This window comes from Amblyomma maculatum, chromosome 10 (genome assembly GCF_055883805.1).
Source record: "Amblyomma maculatum isolate TAMU_Amacu chromosome 10, ASM5588380v1, whole genome shotgun sequence".
Lineage (NCBI taxonomy): Eukaryota > Metazoa > Arthropoda > Arachnida > Ixodida > Ixodidae > Amblyomma > Amblyomma maculatum.
Genome location: NC_139353.1, coordinates 23,224,605 through 23,245,885, shown reverse-complemented (window position 1 = coordinate 23,245,885; position 21,281 = coordinate 23,224,605). Strand labels below are relative to the sequence as shown.

General features: G+C 46.3%; 1 protein-coding gene across 1 annotated transcript in view; it reads right to left on the bottom strand.

Annotated features, from left to right (window-relative positions):
* Positions 1-7,428: 7,428 nt before the first annotated feature.
* LOC146175867 (uncharacterized) overlaps positions 7,429-21,281 on the bottom strand; it is a 16,884-nt gene continuing 3,031 nt past the window's right edge. The window contains exons 3-5 of the mRNA XM_084582227.1: positions 12,805-15,005; positions 10,994-11,185; positions 7,429-7,925 (exon numbers count right to left, since the gene is read on the bottom strand). Coding sequence (XP_084438353.1) covers positions 7,766-7,925; positions 10,994-11,185; positions 12,805-15,005 — 2,553 coding nt within the window. The 3' untranslated portion in view covers positions 7,429-7,765. The remainder of the gene's footprint in view (positions 7,926-10,993; positions 11,186-12,804; positions 15,006-21,281) is intronic.

The window sequence follows — 21,281 nt, the reverse complement described above, 5'->3', positions numbered from 1 at the left end:
GGGGGGGGGGGGGGGGGAGGTCTCGGTTTCACTAATGTACGATGTCGAACATTCTTTGCAGAGAATCTTATCTACCATGCCTTGAGCCTTTTTTTTTTTTTTTTTTTCGGGTAGTGGTCTTTTTTTCTTTGGCCCGTGGGGAGGGGGGAGGTGTTGCGTTAGGGCGAATGCTTGCGAGGGTAGAAGCCAGTTTGTGTGTCTTTGTGCCCCTTCCTTTCCGAGGATACGGTCCAAGGTTCCACTGACGCCTTTTGAAGGCTGGGGTGTTGGCTCATGCTTGAGTACATCTTGCCGCGCTGTTCTTTAGTTCAATCGCCCTTCCTTTTCCTCCAAGGCGTTTCTCTCTCTGCCCTGTTACCACCAGCAGATCAGGTTCTTTGTTGAAGAGTTCCTGCACTGAAATGTCCGAGTCCGTTTCTTGGCTCCGTTTTTTGAGTATACGTCTAGAGCACAAAACGTTCTTCCAAGTGTGTAGTTTTTCGTCACTGCTGACGTCCTTGCTTGCTGGGGCGGCACTCCTATTTTCAGTTCCTACCAACTTCGTTCCTACCAACTTGTTATGCCGCCGACTTTCGACGCATTCAGGTACATTGATTGCCTACCAATTTTAGCATGGGAGAAGATATTTTCTTTTTTGGACGGAGGATCCCTGATAGCGTTCGCCAGAGCTGTTTCCAACCTCAAGTGTATCCCCCTCCAAGCGAGGTTTGTTCGAGCGCTCAAATTTACGACCGACACCGACGAGTCCAATTTGGAAGACTTTCACGCACTAAGCATTTCAAAGCACGTAGAAAAGGTGGACTTCAATAATTGCATTGCGCTTAAGTCCGCAGCCTTGCTACGATTTGTTTCCAGCTGCGCCAATTTGCGAGAGCTTTGCTGTGTTAAGTGCATCGTCGAACCTACGCGGCTGTTCGCGCTACTAGCTACCGAGTTGAGGCAAGTGCGAAGCCTCGAATGGTCGCTACACGAGAGCTGTCTCTACGAGCCGTCGACGCAGCCCAACTTTCACCCACCGAACAGCCAACTCGAGAGTATGTACATCGAGCTGGATCTTGCCCCGCAGCAAATTTATCGCTGGATGAAACTGGTGCGTCAATGCTGTCGACTGAGAAACCTGCACATCCACTGCACCTGGGGCAACTGCGATGCACTACTTGTAGCCGAGCTGTGCAGAATGCTCATCAATTGGCGGCCGATACTGTACATATTCAAGTTCACCTGCGACCGGGACCTGTACCACCAAGCACTACGATCGCCGATCCGTTGGGAGCCATTCCTCGTTCCAGTCGAAGGCATTATGTTCGGCAACATAAGCTGCCAAGTGAAACCAGTATCTTCGCGCAGTGTGGTCCTTCTGGAAGATGAGCCGCTGAACATGCAGCTTGGAGGAGTGACGCAAGCGGTCGTGGTCATGGAAGCCGGCGCTCGTACAACCCATCGCCGCCTATCTGAAGCTACTTTAGTGCCCCAGCACTACACCAAGGTCTCGTCCTTGTGCCTGGTCATGCTCGCTGCATCTGATGGGGCTGGTCTTGCGACTGCCACCCAGCGTGACATCGACGCGACGCGGTTCTTCTTCAAAAGTTGTGTGTCGCACAGTGTCACTGAACTGAACATAGCCTCGTATCACTTTGACAGTGACACCGATGGGTGCTCGATCATCGGTTCCGCGCTGCCTCAACTACGGGCGCTGGCGCTCACTCCGTGCGGTGCTAACCGCGGCGAATCCCTGGGGTTCCTGGCAAGGGGATGCAAAAACCTGGAGCAGCTGGACATCGGAGCGGCACCTGATCGCAGTGGAATGTTCAAGTGTCAGTGCTGCAAAGTGCCGCTCAAATTCAGCGAGGCGAGCTTCAAGGAGCTGCATGAGACCACCAGGCTTCGGCAGCTGAGTCTGGATGGCACAGCTAGAATAACATCGCTGGATTTCTTGCGCGAGTGCCGAGTCAGAGAGCTGCAGCTCAGCCTGGCGAGTGTCGAATCGCGAATGAAAGACACCGCTAGCTTCCACCTTAGCCTGAGCCGGTTGTTGCGAGCGAACACAATGCTCAGGTCATTGACGATCGAGGACCCCAAAATCCCGCTCAGAGGAAATGTCTTCGCTGCTGGCATTGCTCGGATTTCTACCCTGCGGCACATCTGCGTCCTCACGAGGGCGTTGACTACAGAAGAACGCGTCGCTTCGTTTTTCAGGTTAGTGATGAGAATGACTGGTCATAGCTATAGCATTAACACACACATCATGGAACCAGGGTCCAAAAGATCTATATCGACATATAAAAATACTGGAAGATGTGTATAGTTTCTGCATAGCCATCAAAGTTCTCCATATAGACACTAACGAAATGTCACTAACCAAGGACGCACTATCTCTCCAGCGCTATTCACTAAGTGTGTACTGTTGATATTCGGAAGATTTGGGGATAACAGTTATTGCGGAGCAACTTAGTAATCTGCGATTCACTGGCTAATCGCCTTGATAAGTTCAGGGGCTCAATGGTAAAGCATAATCAACGACGCAGACAGGGGAAGAAGAATAGTGGGTTAATATGCAGAAATCCACACTAGCAGTTTACGATTGGTAACGAGAATCTGGATGACGAGGATGAACTAATTACAACAATGAGAATCGGGCGATCACATTTGGCAGGTGCTCTCTGACCACGAAGGCAGTTTACCAGCATCACTGTATACCTTACACGTAATGCGTACTGCACTGGACGTAGTCACGTTGGTGATAATAAATCACATATATTCGTACAGCGTCTGTCGTCATACCTGTCTTCCTTTCGTCTACTTTTACGTGCAACATGGCACGCCTGATGGTGAAATAAATGACTGGGGTTCAATCCACCTGAACCTAGTTTACAGAGCCTAAACTCAATTAAGCATGGTCGGACACGGTTTGCTATGTTTTAACTCCTCCGTGGCTGTCTGCGAACGTCAACGAAATGAAGCCGAATCACTGGTTTCAGCACACTACTTTTTTTTTTTTTTTTCCCCTGTTCACGTTCTGGAATAACGTGGTTTAGTTTGCTTATGTACACATTTTGCTGTTCTGTGTATTCTGCGGTGCACCCTTGCTGTCTTTGCTTTAAAATTGTATAAGATTTTATAATGCTTCCCTGCCGATTAATAGTATTGTAGACTCTGTCAAGCTGCACCTTTTTTTCTACAATTCCCCCATCTGTATTGTTAGATGGAAAGTAAATTTTGATTTGATTTGACTAACATGAAGGACAGCACAGTTGAAGCTAGACGACACGGAACTGTCCAGGCCATCTTGAAAAGGAAGGGGGGGGGGGGGGGGGGCACAAGAGGCGAGTCAGATGGGCGTCGGTGGCGATGGAGGGAAGGGGTTGACAGGTAACTGGAATGCTGCATGACATTGCGTTAGGCAATGTTGTATATTTGTGAAGATATGTATCGGTACGAATAACGTTTGCCAGCTGTGTGATGGAACATAAGCAGCAGGTTTGCGAAGTAGGAGAAGTGGCGAAGCAGCAAACCAAAAACAAGGGAGCGCCACGTGCTCTGCGCGCCGCAAGTTGAAGGCACCGTATACTCGAGGTTAAAGTATCGTGTACCCGATGACCTTGGCGAAACATGGCGCAGTGGAGCTTCCTCTTAAAAACAATCGGTTTCTGTGCCTACCTTTATAAAACGCGTTTGTCTCTCTCTCTCTTTGCAGGTTTATGGAGGCACAGCTGCCTCGGCTGCAGGTACTTCATGCTCACTACTTAAACCCGAAATGGTCCGTAGTGCCGATCACGTGGCTCCGTCAGCGGCGTCCGGTTGCGACTCGGGTGGACAACGACAAACAATGGTGCTCGGAGGTTGGCCTTCTCCTCGACAATAGTCCCTGCATAGGCTGCTGGAGGAGAACTTTCATAGGCCTGACCAAGCCACGGAATCTTTAGGTATATTGCACCAAGAACGCGTTTTCCTATAACGCCTGCTAACAACGAGCTGTCGCCGGCTTTTATAATTGCCGTAACGTCAAGTAATAAAAAAGAGCTTTTCAACTACGGACAACTTTTGATGCATGATGCGGAAATATGACTCAAATGCCAAATGCTAAAAAACTGTTGAACGCAAAAATGAAAGGTATTTTTAGAAATTTGTGCCGGGATTTTTATAAATTGAGAGAGGTGCCGTGTGGAGGCAAAAGTTATTTTGGAGAGATATTAAAGGAAATTGCTTTTCACTGGTAAATAAAAAAGCCACAGCTGTTGCTAGGAATTGGAGAGGTCGAACGTAAATTCTGGTTCGTTTGCATGGAATTACCACAGAAAAATTGCGAGGAATCGCAATAAAGAAAGGAAGAGAAGATGCTGAGTCAGTATGGAATCTTCGATGAACAAAACACCAGCACATATACAGGCCGAATAATTGACTACAATGAAAAACAACAACAACAACAATAAAAAGAACTCCGGGGTAGGACTCCAACCTGCAATGTTCTGATCCGAAGTCACACGCCTTGTCTATAAGGCCACGCTTTTTTTTTCTTTAGCATGTTATTTATTACACTTAAATACTGTCTTATGTGCATGGACTGTGTAGAAATGGTTAAGAAAAGAGCATCAGATCAACAAGATGCGCAATAGGATACACCAAGTCAACAAAAATCTAAACAAGAAGCAATATATAGAGCACATCACTAAGAGTGAGTGCCACTCCCGCTCAAAGTGAGCTTCAGCATACAATTCCTTTAAATGGATAATCATCCTACAGAAGTGGTCCTTTGTAGAAACAACACATACACAATATCTGTCCATCATGTGCGTTTTCCAGAGGCTGTGTAACCCATTTAGAAAGGACATGTCTAAAGGCTTATCAACAAATGACAATGCAGTGAGATATCGCAGAGAATGCGGTGTAAAATCGTTTTTTTTTTTTAATGTCCATTGCAAAATATCCCAGAACAATATTGCATCTTTGCAATCGATGAAACAATGCTCAATAATTTCCGGAGAATCACAAAAGCGGCAGTGAACGAGGCCAGGTCCGTCTGCCTGGTGGCTCCAGAATATATTTGCTCGTCGCATTGGCTCGTACGTGGAACGCCAAATGAAGATGTCCGAGATTCGATGTTGCAGAAGAGTTAGAGATGACGCAGTCATCAGGATCGCTGTCTCGGTCGGCCGCAGTTCCTTTAGAATTCCACCGATTTCGCGATTTCCCACGTGGTTGAGCCGCTGCCGTTCCGTGTTGCCAGAAGGGAAACAACACCATCGTATACATCTCCTCGGGCACTGCATTAAAAATGGACATAGAACATTACGCCCTGCAGCGAAAAGCCCACAGCTGTGCCCGGGCCGCACTGCTGACGGATTGCATCCCAGGCATTTTGTTTTTCTTTTCAACGTCTCTGTAGTCAATTCGTTTGGTATCATAGATGCAGAGAGGCGCTCGAATGCCTTCTAGCAGCTTTTCCGCAACAGCGTCTGAAATGCGCGCTCGGTCGCTGCCTGCATAGCAAGCCGCCATCTTCATTGCGCGTGAGGAATTCTGGGATGCGTGAATATTTTGACAAGGCTAAGTTACAGTCGGAAAACAAGGGCTCGACTCCGGAAACAGTTGAGCCGAAATTCTGGTTAATATATGTATGTTAATATGTTCATATATGTAATATATGTATAGTAATATCGCATATCTATGATATCTTTTTGAAGGCGCACCTCTGGGCAACGGTATTTTTCAAACGACAAAGTGTTTTATGGACGACAATTTTTCTCCTATGTTTTGATGTGCTAGCTCTTATTGTCTTTTTTTTTTATGGGCTTTGTACTTTTCTGTTGGTCAATTTCACTTTATTTCTGTCGTGTGCATATCATGGCCTGATTTGCCGTCTGAAAGTTATCGTGGTTGCCCAATGATGGTTGCTTTGGCCACACGCACTCCTGCACATGCTGCTTTTTTTTTTTCGCATTGTTATTGTTTTTGCTTGAGACGATGACACTGACCATTCTTCTGGATTTGTTTTGTTACTGCTGGTGATCGCCGAAGCTTTTCGTGCGCGTACTCTTACATTTGTCATCGTATGTTCACATCGAAGATGGAAACTTTTTCTCCTATAATAATAATACTCTATATATAAGAAACAATTTATGCGCGCGCCCGCCCGCCCGTACAAGATGGTCTAGGTAGGAACGGTCGCGGGTTTCTGGACGCATATACATCTTTCTCATTGAAAGATTTGCTGCTGATCAATCAATATTAAGTTGTCCGTTAGCGCTCGTCCCACCTTGCCTTGCATGTGTGTTATTTCGAGGAAATTAACCATATGAGATAGCTTACATCAACCAGGCCAACATGTTCTCAAATATGCAGTCGCATAATGTTTTTTTTTTCTTCGAGTGCTGCCGGGGTCTTTCAGCAATGACAACACGAAGGGCTTTTGATAAAAGCTCCTTGTCGCAGTGTATCTTTATCATTCGTACATGCCGTCATTGCACTCACCGTCGCTTCGGTGGCGGACGACGGCTGTTGTGACCAGAGTCTTCTTTCTCTTTCTTTTGTTCTTTTTTTTTTTTTTACTCTCATCTTTTTCAATTCTCTGCCGCACGCACGAGGCAGAGCTGGTAGCCCAGCTAGAGCCAGTTGGCAGGCCCGCGCATTTTCTTTTTCTCCTTTCCGCAGTCGCAATAAACAATTATAATTATGAATTCATTTAACCTCACACATTTGCAAACATTCTTCTCAGTTCTCCCAACATTTGAGAGCCTCGAAACCCGCCCGCATACCCAACAAGCAACCGGACAACCACCTATAGTTGTTATGGAGCAACGCTACTCATTCTGCAGCTTCCGGTTGCAATATGTACCTAATTACTAAAAATCTCACACAGTGTCGTGACGGCTCGTCGTTTATTGCACCGGACCAGGTAAGCACAGGAAGTGTAAAACGTAACCCTAATCAAAATACTCAAGATACCTTGATATCTGGGGCGCGAACTGCTGGCATGAATAAAGGCCGAAACGAGGAAGTCAGCAGCGATAAAGGATGATGGAAATCTCATTCCCCTGAGCTCGAGAACGTGTTTCTATTCCCCAGGTCTTGCCTTTCAATGCGTTATCCCCCCAGTGAATGTAACAACCCCCCCCCCTCCCCCATTCTGAGCAATAAGAATACTTTTACCATCTGCACAGATTGAGCTTCGCAGTTTTCATAACGGTATTAATTATTAAACCAGTCAGGTGCAGATTATGTGGCCTCTGAACTTTTGATCAGTCCTATACTTCATGGAAATATTCAATGTCCGCAGTAGCCAGCATGGGTTCATGGCTCAAATTGTAAAGTAGTGAAGTATTATTTGTTGCCTCGGCGTGTGCGTGCTTGACTGCGACTCTTCGTGTACATGCATAGGTAATACAAAACGTACTGCAAACGAGACGCTAGAACTGGAAAGAAAGAAGTGTTACTTTATTGGCTGTCTATTTACACCGTAACACAGGTGGCTTTGATGAGCCCAATAAATACAGTGCATTGTGCATCGCGTGTCACATATATTAACCAACACTCTGACTATTGCTGTACAAACAAGAGAGCTTAGCTACGGATACATAACTATATGAAAGTTTGGGCAGGCTGAGTTGGCGTACCAACTAGCCAGGAAAGTTTTGGCGTAACTTTCTTCTATCATACAGTCGGGATACTTAAGAGGTAGCTCCCGTGTTCTAAAGACACTCTGAGGACAGATGCGTCGTTATAAGGCGCGAGAGTTCCGTGCAGCGCCATCTCCCGGAACGAGTTGAGTTCAGCCGAAGTTGGCGGACAGGCTGACCAGGTCGACGACGGTCATAGGACACGTGTTGTACTTGATGCGGCAACCCTCTCCACCGTGCGTGCGGCCCACTTCGAAAGCGCGGCTGTAGTCCGCGGCCACTTTGCTGCTACCCATAGTCGACTCCAGGGTGCTGAAAACAGAGAGCACTGGTTAACTAGTTGCTCCTTGACAGTGACTCGAGCTCGAACAAATAATGCGCTGCAAAAATTATTTAAAAAGCTTCATTGAAGTGTAATACGGGCATACTAACAATCGCTCTGCATTATGCAATTCTCGAAAAACTTTAAATGCAACATCCCTCTTAAGGACAGTTCCTTTAGTTGGGAAGTATATACAGAACCAGAAAATAAGAATATTTGATGATGTATTAGCGAAATCTTACGCATATGGTCCTGTTACTCTCGGGCAAGGAGGAGGAAGATGAAGAGAAGGAAAAGCAGGGAAGGTTTAAGTAGCCCGACATTGTTATCATTTGGCGCCACCATCCTTGGGCACAGTCACAGGTCTGTTTTTACCGCCATACAAAATTTTTTACTGGACTCAAATCGTTTGCCTTGCTAAATATTTAAACATCACTTGTTCTACAATTTCAGCGTCCATCTCCCGTGAGTGTTACCACTTTTTATTTTATATTTCACTTATTTCCCGTTTTGTGTCCTTTCCTCTGCCCCTCAAATCATTTTTTTAATGCAAGAAAAAAATTCTTTGCTTCCCAATTCTTGGCCGATCCCCCTCTGTGGGTATGTGCCAGAAGTTATTTGGACAACAACAACAACAACAACAACAATAAAAACCGGTTTGCTACCCTGCACTGGCGAAAGGGGGTGAGTGGATATAAAAGTGGTGGGTAAGAGAGGGATGGATGAAGTCAGTATAGTCACATCACGTCACATTAAATCACGTCACATAACAGCAAAATCACAGCCTATCGATCAGGACCGTGGTTTTCATGGCTGGTTCAAATACGCGCTGCCTCGGCAGCGGAGCTGGTTACGAGGGACAACGGCGACGCCGACGACGACGCGAAATGCAGGAACGGGCGCCAAAGTGCTGCGCTCAAAAAAAATACAGCCTTTGTGTGATTTCACTTCTTCAAATAAGTCGGAGGAGGCCTTCTACAGGAGTTCGGATGATGTGCCTCCCGAGTCCGAACGATCTATGTAACCATTTCCGAAACTGGGCAAGTTTAACGAGCCAATCGGCAGCTATATTCGGCCGAAGTTTTCGTCTACAAGGTTTTCGCCCTAAAAATGAAAGCCCGTGAGTCTAGAAAGGCTTTTGCCTTAGAACTAGCGTCGTCAGAGCGTGCCATCGTGAGCTGGTGGATAGAGCTGCGGTGTGGGGGCTATTTGCGGTGCCGTTCAGTTTCCCGGCCGGTTTCAGCATTTCGAGGGGAGCGAAATGTAACAGAGACTGAGCGTCGAGATATAATTGTAATCTCAAAGCCCAGTTTTGTTTTAAAGTTGCTAATCAGAGAAAGCCCGAAAAACCCAAACTTGAGTGGACTTTAAAAAAATAATAACGTCAGCTTCATGTACCTATACTTTCTTTTTTCCTCGTTGACCCGGAATACCGCCGCATTAAAGTGCCATTCCGGTCACGCATTTCTGTCGAAACCACATTCTTCGATCCTTGACCCGATCCCTTCTCTTATCGGTACCAGCACTGGCCTCCTATACTTTAAAAAGTGTGTTTCTCGGAGATGATTCAGCGATAGTACAGCGATATAGTCACGGACTCAGCATCGCGTATGCAGTAAATGATTCACGAGCCAGATCCGTCATGTCCTGATTTCGCTGCAGTGCCCAAGAGATAGTTGTCAAATTTTGAACGTTGCTTTTGGGAAGCTGTCAAGATTCTAAGCTTCAATGCACTATACGGGACTCAAAAGGTTGCAATAAAATGTGCCGTGAATTTCATGTTGCGTGCACGTCTGTCTGATTCCCAATTCGGCTACTTGAAACTGTTTTTTACGCGTTTGTACTCTTTTCATGAAGCACTCACTGATGTTCTTGCTTTTCACCCTCGTGAGACCTGAGGAGATGCTTGTCTTCCACGCGTACATGCAATCATGGCTCGTCTACCAGCCTCGCTGCACAATGTCTTCCTGGACATCAAGGGTTTTACTCCGCGATGTTCGACAAACTATTACTCATGATGAGCTCTGACGTCCGAGAGAAATGTATTTGTGAACGCTCGCTTGAGATTCGAAGTGGGAAGTCATTGGTCAGTTTTAATTTCTCGAGAAATCACTCCTGGCATCAAGTACAAGTTATGGATCAATGGCAACAGAACAAAGCTTCAATGTGTTCTTTCCACGGGTTGTGAGCTACCATCTTTTTGATAGTCGCTGTATAAATTTTTTTCCGCTGAAGTTTCCTTAGCAGCATGTGAAGAGCGCACAGTTAAATTTGCCGCTATTGCCAAAAGCTGACATGTATCCTCACGATGTACAGTCATACAATACCACGCGCGAACAGCTAAGGTTAACGTTTTCTTTTTTTTTTTTTTTTCATTTTTCTATTAAGAATCGCGCCGGACAGCAGGGCTCCGGGGAGCAGGTAAGCATATCTGCGGAGCACGTTATGAATATCTCGAAAGAAGCCGCTATTTTGTCAGAACCCTGGCATGCAGCTTTTATAATCCCCGTGGGCTCTCTCTCCTCTTTAAGTCAACGTTTTTTTTTTTTTTCTTCAGTAAGTTCGCTTATTATTTCATGGTCGTGCACTGTCGCATATTTTCATTTGTTGGTGTAATAATTCCTGCGTGTTTAGCGCAGATTTAATAATGTTGTCTAAAGTAAAATACGTTCTTTTTTTTTTCTTTTCTCTCTGGAATTGAAATTGGACACCAAAACACACCAAGCAGGGGAAAAAATCAACACCAATAAGTACTCTCGAAGGTAAAAAAACAAACAAAACAAATAGCAACACTTTGAAGCACCACTGATATTCCATTGACACTGTTGACATGGCCACTAATCGTAACAATAAGGAGCGATCGGCAAAGCTCATACTGCTGTATTCGAGGCTCCAGCGATGCTTTTTTTTTTCTTATACCTCACGTTCCCTTCGTGAATTCGATTGTGTCCGGTCTACGCACTTTTCCGCCTCGATTTAGATACTATAATTGGGCATGCATTCATAATCATTCCTCGAGCGAAGAAATGAATACCTGATAGCGAAACGGGCGATGTACCTGAAGAGGAGGGAGACGTTCTCGCCGTATCGACCGAACGACTGGTCGTTAGCGCCGATGTAGCAGACCATCTTGAAGACGCACTTGCGTGAGTCCATGTGCCGCGCCTTCTTCCAGGAGTTGAGTGAGACGGGTCTCTGGACGCTGCGCCGGTTGCGTGGCTTGGGAGCTGCTTGTCTGGAGCCGGGTTCACTGCAAACAAAAGATCCAGAAAACGGTCGTAGTTAACATCCATCATCGGATATTAATTCTGTGTTGATAAAGACTGGCTTAATCATATCACGAAACAGAAGGAATGCATGGACCCTCAGTGTTCACTGCTAAGTCGAACACTCGGGAGGTACCGGGTTCGATCCCTAGTGGCGCCGGTAACCCACCGGTTTTTCAATGGGTACAAGCTTTCCCCATGCCTGGTGCTCGGCTCTTCTGGGGTAAAATGCTTGGGAAATGGTGTCAGGCCGAAATAGTTGCGCCGATGTGGCAGTGATCCGTTCCGCCATCGGACAACAATAAGTACACCTCGCGCGGCAAAAGCCCATTATGCGGCACTGCACTGCTGCTGACTGCTGCGGTACCAGAGGCTCAAAGGGAGAACCAAGATGAACCACCTTTGCAGGCTGCGAGGTTGTTCGAAGCTGGGTTTCGCCCATCAGGGGCGCAGCGGGGTTTACGGAGCTTTTCCCAAGCGCACACCCCCTAGAAAAGCCGAGCGCCAGGCCGGGGGATGCTTATACCCACTTTTACCGGTGGGTGTCCGGTGGGTGTCCGGTGGTGAGCGAAGCTGTGCCAATAATACTGTTGGCGTAAGGAAAACGAGCATGCCCATTCCTCCATGATTTAAGTGCTATACTACGTGCTTGACAGTGATGCCTAGTGTCCGTATACCATTGGAGGGAGCTGAAGCAATCTCAACCGAAACAAAAAAAAATGTAGTAGGAATTGGTAACGAACGAAACTGCTTGTGGAAGACGATGCTGCTTGGGGACAGTCGAATCTTCAGACACCGCGCTGGCTGCGTGCGCACGCGTGCTGTCTGGGATGCGGCTCATCACCGCTTGAATTCATCTTACAAGATAATTTTACGCACTAGTCTTCTTATGGCGCAAGAAAAAGATACTGCATTTTAAATTTGCGCGCTTTGACATCGAGTTCATATCCAACCATGGCTAGCTATAGCGTTTTTATTTTACGGAGATGGCACACATGCTATTGCAGGTCCCCGCGTGAAAGCTGATTTACGCGCCTTAAATTGCAGCTTACATGCACCTTGTGTTAGGAAGAATACTTTGACATCATTTACTTTTTTTTTCTTTTTTGTTTTCATATTCGCTTGAGGCAGGCAAAGATTTACGCTTACCGTGACGCAAACAGTCGGATACGAGCAAATATCTGAACTAAACCAAGTTATCTGAAATTCGATTTTGGTTGAGGATAATATACTTGCGAGTGTAGAATAATTGGCTGTTTCATGTGCCAACGAAAAGCTCATTAACTCGGTATGGATCGCCAATATTGTCGGAAAGAATGACCACAATACGGGCAGTAACCATTAGTAACGATCTGCTCCGACAACCATATTATTCATCAACTAAACAATGCGCCAGCCTCAAAAAGTAGTGCGAGAGGGCCAAGGTGCTACCACGTGATACTACGACCGTGAGCGCTTGCCTATGTTTTGTATTTCCATTGCCGCTGAGTCCCTGTGCAAAATGGGGGATCGGGACGGTATAGGCATCGCCTTATTACCTTTCCACCTCTGCGTACAAACAGCTACGACAGCATAAGGTAAAATCAACCATCACATTACTCACCTGTCTTTTGGGGTCCCGGTGTCCAGGTCAGTCGGGTCATAGAGAAAGGCGGGGAAGCTTCCGGCATTCTCCCCCGGACCAATCGTACCGAAGGGGTCGAACCGGACTTTTCCTGTAACAGGCACGAAAACCCTCCTGACTGGAGGTGGCACTGCCGCCTGCCTCACAGGAGGCCTAACGGAAGACTGGATCTCGTCAGGTGGCAAAGAACTGTGATCGCTGTGGTCTGTCGATGCATAGACATCTCCTTTCGGATCAGCCGACGAGGGTAAGTCCTGCTCGACAACTGGCTTGGCAACTAGTTGTTCTTCGGGTTCAACGGGATCTTTGCTCATGTCGGTGTCAGTGGATGACAGGGGCTTGTCATAGGAAGGCTGGGAAGGCTCGAGCTCACCGTAGGAAGACTGTGGCTTGTAATTCCTTCCTGTCTCATGGGCTTGGGAGATCGGAAGTTTGGTTGTTGTTTCAATTTGGTAAGGCCTCTTAAGCAGGTCCTTTGGAGCTGGTTCCTTCTCCTGTGCAACGGGGTGTGCTGTTAGATTAAGGAGAGCAGCTGGAGGGCCAGCAACGTTTTCCTTCGGATGAGTGTCCCGAAGGGAATCGAGCCTAAACTTTCCCGTAACAGGCACGAAAACATCAGCTACTTGCTTCGTGGAAGGTCGAGCAACATGATGAGCCTCTTCAGTCGGTGGAGGGCTACGGTCGTCTTGGTTGGCAAAAGCATGAACGTCTCCCTTCACTTGTTCTAAGGTGGGCAAATCCTGCTCTAGCTCCGGTTCTTCGGTGACCACGACAATCTCTACCGTGGGTTCGATGGGATCGTCGCTGACGTCGACATCAGTGGAAGGCTGAGGCTCTTCATAGGAAGGCCCCGGCTTGTCATTTGTACCAGATCCGTAGGCTTGAATGATCGGAAGTTCTGTTGTTACTACCTCGGTTTCGTAGGACGACTTGGGCTTGTCTTTCCGAACCATCCTGTTTTCAGTCCTAGGAAGTGCTGTCGTGACTTCCGGTTGATAAGAAGATTTTGGTTTATTTGCCCGACTTGACCCGTAATTTTGTACGAGTGGCCGATCTTGACTTTCTGTAGTAATGGGAGCGTGGTATGACGACTCAGCTTTCCGAGCTACGTTAGATTCCAGGACGATGGCTTCATCTGGTCGTGCGGCCGTGACTTCTGTGTGATACGAAGACTTAAATGTGCTTTTCCTCGGTGATCCATAGACGTCGACAGTGGGCTCATCTGAGAGCTTTGTCGTCACCGGTGTTTGGTACGATGAATTTGGCTTGCTCTGTTGAAAAGACCCGTACGTCTCAATGACAGACTTATCTTGCTGCTTATCGGCGATAGCTTTGTTGATGAGTCGCTGCCGGTAAGCGTCCCCGATTTGGGATATATGCTTAAGATGTCTCTGGAGCAGTTCTTTGAGCCACGGATCACGAGAGAAGAAGGCCGGTGGTTGTAAATAACTTGCCCTGATGGGGAACTTGAAAGCTTCGAACGGAGACTGCAGGATTTTGGCAGTGGGGTAGAATATTGTTGGGTAGCCCAGAAGCGAATAAGGACGAGCAGGGTAGGCTGGTGGCTTTCTCCCAGTCTCCCTAGCGGCTGCAGGTGCGGGAGAGGGTATGCGTTCTCCAGTGTCTATGGGCACGTTAGCTGGAACTTTCAAGGCTTCTGCATCGGTGTCATTGTTGGATTTCTTAAAGTCGAAGCCGGAGAAATTGGGCGGTGGCGCCGGGGTCGGTTCTTGGGTCTTCTGGCCGGTTATACCCAGGAGGTTGTTCACGAGGCTGGGTACGAAGCCTGGATCTGCTCTGACGATGTTGCGAACAAGGTTGGGGTCTTGGCGAACGAAGTTCAGAAGTGCTTCAATGTCGCCGTCGCCAATTTTGCTAGCGGTTAGTCCCGCAATGCTGTGCGCCGTACCCAAGGGTGTCTGTAGAGGTTTGACGCCGGAGACTCCTTGGATAAGTCTGACGATCAAATCCGGATTGTTGCTCACGATTTTAGATACGGCAGGCGACTGGGCGATCTTGAGGATCTGATCGAAGGTGCCGCCGGTCGCCGGCTGGGCATCGGGAATGGGCGTCTTGGATGGTGACGGTTGGTCTTTCACGGGCTCGGGCCAGGTCACTGCGCGTAGTGGAGGAACCACGAAGTGGAGCGGTGGAGGTGGCGCGAACTGCTGCAGGGAAGGCTGCAACAAAAAGAGGCCCCGTGAGCGTGACCTGATTTATGCGACAAAGCTGAGCGATATGAATGTAAGACAGACATATTTAGTGTCACTTAATGGTAGGGGTCGGATATTTCGGTTTAAACAAAAATAAAAACATAAAAATATGTAGTCTTTACTTTTTAGGTCGGTTTTCATCAATATTAAATGCGCTTAGTCTTGATCTGCAATATATAGTTGACTGGCAGCTGAGCACAAGTTACACTCTGTTAAAGTTGAACATTTTAACCACTCACGGAAGCCAGAGGTGATGAGATGGTGGCAAAGCCACCGCGCACAACGCCGCCATGCTGCAGCTGGCTAAGTTTGTTCATTATCGTCACCCGCTTAGAGCAGTTAGGGTCCGGTAATACGCAACTTTTCCAACTGCACGCCGAACGCTAACACGTGACGGGGCATGGACGTCACAAAGAAGTTATATGTTCTGGCTATTATGACGATTGAGCGGCTGTTACATAGCTGCGCAAAACGCAAACCAAGTTGTTATGTATACGCACAATAGCAACTCGGCTTCTCATCCTGTTGCGCCATCTCTCCGTGGCCGCCTCACTCCTAACAAGGCTCCGCAGCCAGCGCCACCTACGTAACAGCAAACCGAGCTCAATCCTCAATAAACCTTAGTTCCTTTTCTGTTCACAACTGGGCTCAAAACAGAGCGGCAGAGTAAACGGAACACGTCAGTCTAGAAGTGAATTTTCACTTGCTGTAGTGTCTGCTCGCAACCTCATTTAGTTTATTTTTAATGACGACGCCAATTTCTTCGATAGGCACAACTCGGAGCCATATCTCACGATAAATAAGGGTAAATTAACTGTACACATTGAACAAAAGGAAAAAGAGGAGGCAGACATTAAATATATGTTTTTTCCCCGCTCAGGTATGCCACATTAAATTACTGAAAAAGTTCTGCCGGTATAAAAGTCTAATAACCCCTGAAGACTAAAGGCGCTCTCAGAATAGTTAACCGTAAGAATATTTCTTAATTATTACAAGCTGAGAAAAAGGTAAATGAAATCCGGTTCCCTGAAAAAAAAAAAAAAAAAAAAAAAAACAGAAAGTGCCAGTGTAATTCCTGTTACGTCTATAGTCGGCTACAAATTAAAAGAAAATGCAGCAGGTGGTAACAATGGGCTATTCCTTAGATACTGCGCTGACCAACCGCAATATTAAATACTATATTAGACAAGAAACAACAAGTGTCTTAATTGCTTTAATTAGATAAATCAATTAGCATAGTTTCCTAGGGCATAATATAGACCTCGTAATACTCCGCAAGGAACACAGTCTTTATTTATCCAATTCGGGCGAACCTAAAGGTTGGGAGTTCGGCTCACAACCCGAGGCTCCCAGTTGGATTCTCAACCAATTGGCCCAATTTATCTCCAGCGTAATTAGACAGCGTGAAAGATGGGGATGTTGGTGTAACATCGGGGCAGCGCAATTCGTTTGCTTTACACCCTTATAAATTATAATAAACTCAAGGTTATAGTACGACGTCATAATCAGAACGACACCATTCCTTTTCCTTTAAATGGGACACTTAATGATTTCATGTTAAAATTTGCTAACACCTCTTATAATCTGTAACACGCATGGAGTATTCATTTCAGACGCGTTATTCTTCACTTCCGAAGCAGCGGCATCGAAGTTGCTCTCAAGCCTTATGTGTTTCGCTGGCGAGCGCAGTAACTTCGCCAAACTTCCATTGTTGGGGTGCACCCCACACCCAGCGTCCCTAAATTGTACAGTGCGGCGTAAAAATACTCTTTATTTTTTTTTTCGTACGCAGGAGAAGCCAGCTGAATAATTTCAACTAATGAACTCGCGAACTAATTCTAATGCTGACTATTTAATTACATTTATGTACGTGGTTGCAATTGGTTTGTACTTTGCCGTTTATGAAAACCATTGCGTTACGATAGAGAGTTCTAGAATAGCGGGGCCCTATCGGTTAGGGGGATAGGGTAACTGCGGGGCGACAATGCGCATGCGCGGAGTGCTGCAATAAAAGGGGGGGGGAGGGGGAGGGGGGCAATTCCTTTGAGCATGCCCACTCGCGACCCGCTGTTACTATATTCTCCTAACCGATAGGGTACACCTACTCTAAAACACCCTAATAATTTCTAAAATGCAATTACCTTTTGACCTGTGGCCCAAAATATTTTGGTGATCTCGCAAGTCTATCATTGAAAAGCGCGCGCCTTGTCGTGCGCTCAGAAACACCCGTGACTGCGAATCAATTGTGACTGCGCGAATACGCAAACGCCGTGGACTTGTGTGTCGCGCCCACGGCGCTAGAAAAGACCTCTTGCTCCGTGGTTTCACCCGTACTGAAAAGGTCGCCGCTTCGTCGAGAAAAAAGAAAGAAAAAAAAGAAAAACGAAACCCACGTGTCGCCGTCACCGAAAAATTCCGCAAGTAAATTGTGTGTGTTTACACCAAATTTTGTCGTGCATCAATAACAAAAAAAAAAAAAAAAACAAAAAAACCGTCGTCATTCACATCATAAAAGTACATCACGTCCTTTGCCATGCAATTTGATAAGCCACCATTTTTATATTTGGCCTAACACATGTATCGACATGCAGAAACATTTTTTACTGCTAACAATACTGCTAACAACATATCTACAGCACCGCGAAAGGCACAGGAGCCCTTGAAATTGTGCTCCTAAGTGTATCTCGCCCCTGGGCACTATAATAGAGAATTGTGCTCCTACTGTCACCCTCGCCAATTTTGGGGGTGAGAGGCAGGTAGGAGCACAATTGCCTATTATAGTGCGCCTGATCCTGATTAGATCAGCGTGCCTCTGCCTTTCGCAGTGTTAAAAACATCTTGTGAGGCACAGTATAGCCAACCTGCCTATTAGAATGGTTCCAGTCAGAAAAGCTGGTATTTGTCGGCTTCTTTCTCCCACAGCTGTGGCTACGGAAGGAGCAGCCAAAAACAGCGTACGCAACTGTTTTGAAGAGGTTGGTGGATGCGATCACGACACTAGCAGGCTATGAAGAGTGAGCGATTGTATTGATGAAACGTTGTGAGCGGCCCATGACTGACAGCGACCGTGCAAAGACAAAATAATCCTCTATATATTCATGGTATATAGCAAAGAAATGTAACATTCTTTCGTTGTGTTTAAACATCTATCTATTCAGAGGTGGCAATTTTCAGCGTTTTTTTTTTTTTTTTTTTTTCAGCTTCTTTCAACGACGTTTCCTTTCATCGATCTTTCTGGCTTGAGTATATGACGGCATCACTGATAGTAATGAGCGCTTGCATTCTGCAGCTGCAGTTTCTCAGCCGAGCATGACTAATAGCCTGGACATATAGTCGTCATAATATGTGATAATAACGCTCCTAATATCGACAAAACCAAAATTTATTGGTTTACTCTAGTCTACAGTAGTCGGAAACACTCAAAGTATTAACATCAGAAGCCACAAAAAAATGTAGAGAAAATGACGGGCTCGTTATGCGATGCATACAAAGAACAATGACTTTGTTTTCGTTGATGAATGCGAAATAATAATGTAAGCATGAAGATTAGAAAGTAGAAGAAAAAACGACCACGTGCGGTCGGTGGTCGTCAGTGTGATCAGAACCGTACTTTCCGAGCCCGAGAATTCCCAGCCCGGTGGTTCACCGACTGGGCTACGGTGACTTATTTTACTTATTTTACTGACGTAGGGCGCAAACGCCACCACTGGAACCAACGGCGCTAGCGTCGACCGAGGGGAGCAAGGAGGATCACGTGACTGCTCCTGCTGCTGCTGGAGCCGACGCTCGATTGAATTTGCGCGTTTTAAACGCACATCGTCGCGTTTATTTTTGTAGTTTTGCTTGATAACGAATGCCAGCAGTGCACTTTTTGATCTTGCATTGCTGCTGAGGTTGCTGAAATTTAAGCTGTCCCCACGATCACATATTGCTCTGTATCCGCACGTACGCGACGGAGCCCGGCGCAAGTTGCCATTGCTACCCGAAAAATAAAATTACGGAATCACGGAAGGATTTGAATGGACAAAGAAGCGAGTGGTCATTCTCATGTGTGCAGCAGACATTTCTGCGAGCAAGGTTTCGTCCATGGAGTTCGCGCTGAACAGTTCGGTGAGCAGCGGCAGAAGGAACGACGCGCGCATTTTAATTTGCGCTTATCACTTGTGAACCTAACGGAAGGCCTGTTGCTGGCAAAATGGAAAAGATACTGCCTTCACAGAGCGGTGCGCACCCAGAACAAGGAAGGATCGTGCTACAGGTCTCATTCTTCTGAATGGAGGCGTTGACAGGGAAATTTCACTGAAGTGAACTAAACATCGATTCTGCAGGCACGGGCAGCAGTATGCATGATGAGCAGCCTCGAGCAGCGTCTGCAGTGCTGATGTAATTTACAATATCAGAGTAAGTGAATAAATGGGGAATAGAGCATTACGTATTGTGATATGCTAAGGTATGCGTCAGCAAAGCTACTATGCGCGGGGAAAACAAATATTCTCGCCCGAACCATGATTTCCAAAGACGGTATAGTCAGTGCGCAAGAATTCGATGCGTGCGATGCACTTGTTCACACTTGTTATAAAAATTAAACCACGTCTTCCCCACACGCTAACTTGTCTGTTCTACTATGTTCAAAGGAGGAGATGAACGTCACCGCTTCCGCCGGTGCTATTTGAAGGCACTCAGCATTTGTCAGGCGCCTGGCAGCTCTGCTTCTTATAATTGAGATTCACCGGCAGTTTGCTGCTGAATGGTCGCGTGGAAGTTTCAGCTTCTTCCATAATGGCAATCAACACTGGCCGGTACGCGCCCTCGTACAAGTAAACTCATCGACCGGGCCCACGCTTCGGTAGCTAGCTGACTTGGTAAAGTGCTGTGTTGTTAAACGAGTGGGCCTTATACCTCAAAATAAGCTTAAACAGGCCAAAACTGAAGTGTAAATAAATATATAATAGTGTGAATGTAGCATTAGCGTGTAATTAAACTGCCTAGGAAAGGATCGCACAGCAGCAGTTCAACGCACGTTATCCCACTTATTGCGTCACGCGGGGCTACCGCCGAGAGGTGGCGCCACGGTATGTCCTCGCGCCCAATAGGTTGCGTGCAACATGAATACCCAAGAAAGTAGAAGACTGAACAGCCGTCACCATAGCTCAATCATGTCACTCAGTGCGGCAACAGCTTTTCGATCTTTCTTATTTATGTTGCGCGCAGCCTATCATTGAGAATATTCGCCAGCGCCAATCGACCAATGCGCCGAACGTGGAACAACCTGTTTTACTCAGTGTCTTACTATACCTGTTAATGTTCTATTCGCATTTTTCCTTTTCAGTTCCCTTTCCTATTTGTTACAATTCGCGTTCTCATTCTTTGTTATATTTATATTTCTTGTATTTTTAACATTGTTCTATTCATTATTTGTAATTTTTCATACTTTATCTTTATCTAATTATTTATCTTGTTATCATACCAATACCTATCACCTTCTTATCAGTAATCTTATCAGTATCTATCTAATCCGATGACCTAATATTATCACCGTTAATGTCGACCTAAATTACTATTGAGTTACGTTGTCAGTGTCATCTACCTTATCTAATAATCACATCATGACCCATGACTCATCATATCATTATCATGGCTCTAACAATGTGTACACAACGTTGCTATGACTTATTTCATTGCCCTTAACGATCCTCTGTTAATCACTTCGTTATCGTCGTTTTCATCGTCTTCATGTCATGTAAACATCCTATGAGCACACATCCTGTCTACACCAGCCATGACTCAAGGAATGCATTTGAATTAAAACGAGGGGCCTATTATGCGCTACTTACAAAGGCCACCAACAGCCACTGACACCCACGAAAGCGTAGCAGATATCCTTTGCGCCGATCAACGTGAGATAATCTAATCGGGGAGATAACTGAGCAGGAAGTAAAAGAAAAACAACCGCATGTCGCCTGTGGGATCCGAACCCACGCTCAACGAATTTCGCTTCCGAGGCTCGGCTGACTGAGCTACGGCGAAGGCTGTTCAAACTAATTCCTTAGAAAGTGGCTGCTCGCGATATTTTTCAAAGCCAGACAAATTTACCGGCACTTCTAGAAGCTGGGCGACATTTGACTCCGGCTAGGTAACGAGCACATGGTAGCAATTTTTCAGAGAATGTGATTCCGCAAAAAAGAAAAAGAAAAAAAGTGGTGAACAATTTTTGGGAGGGAATTAAGATAGGTTTTCTACAAT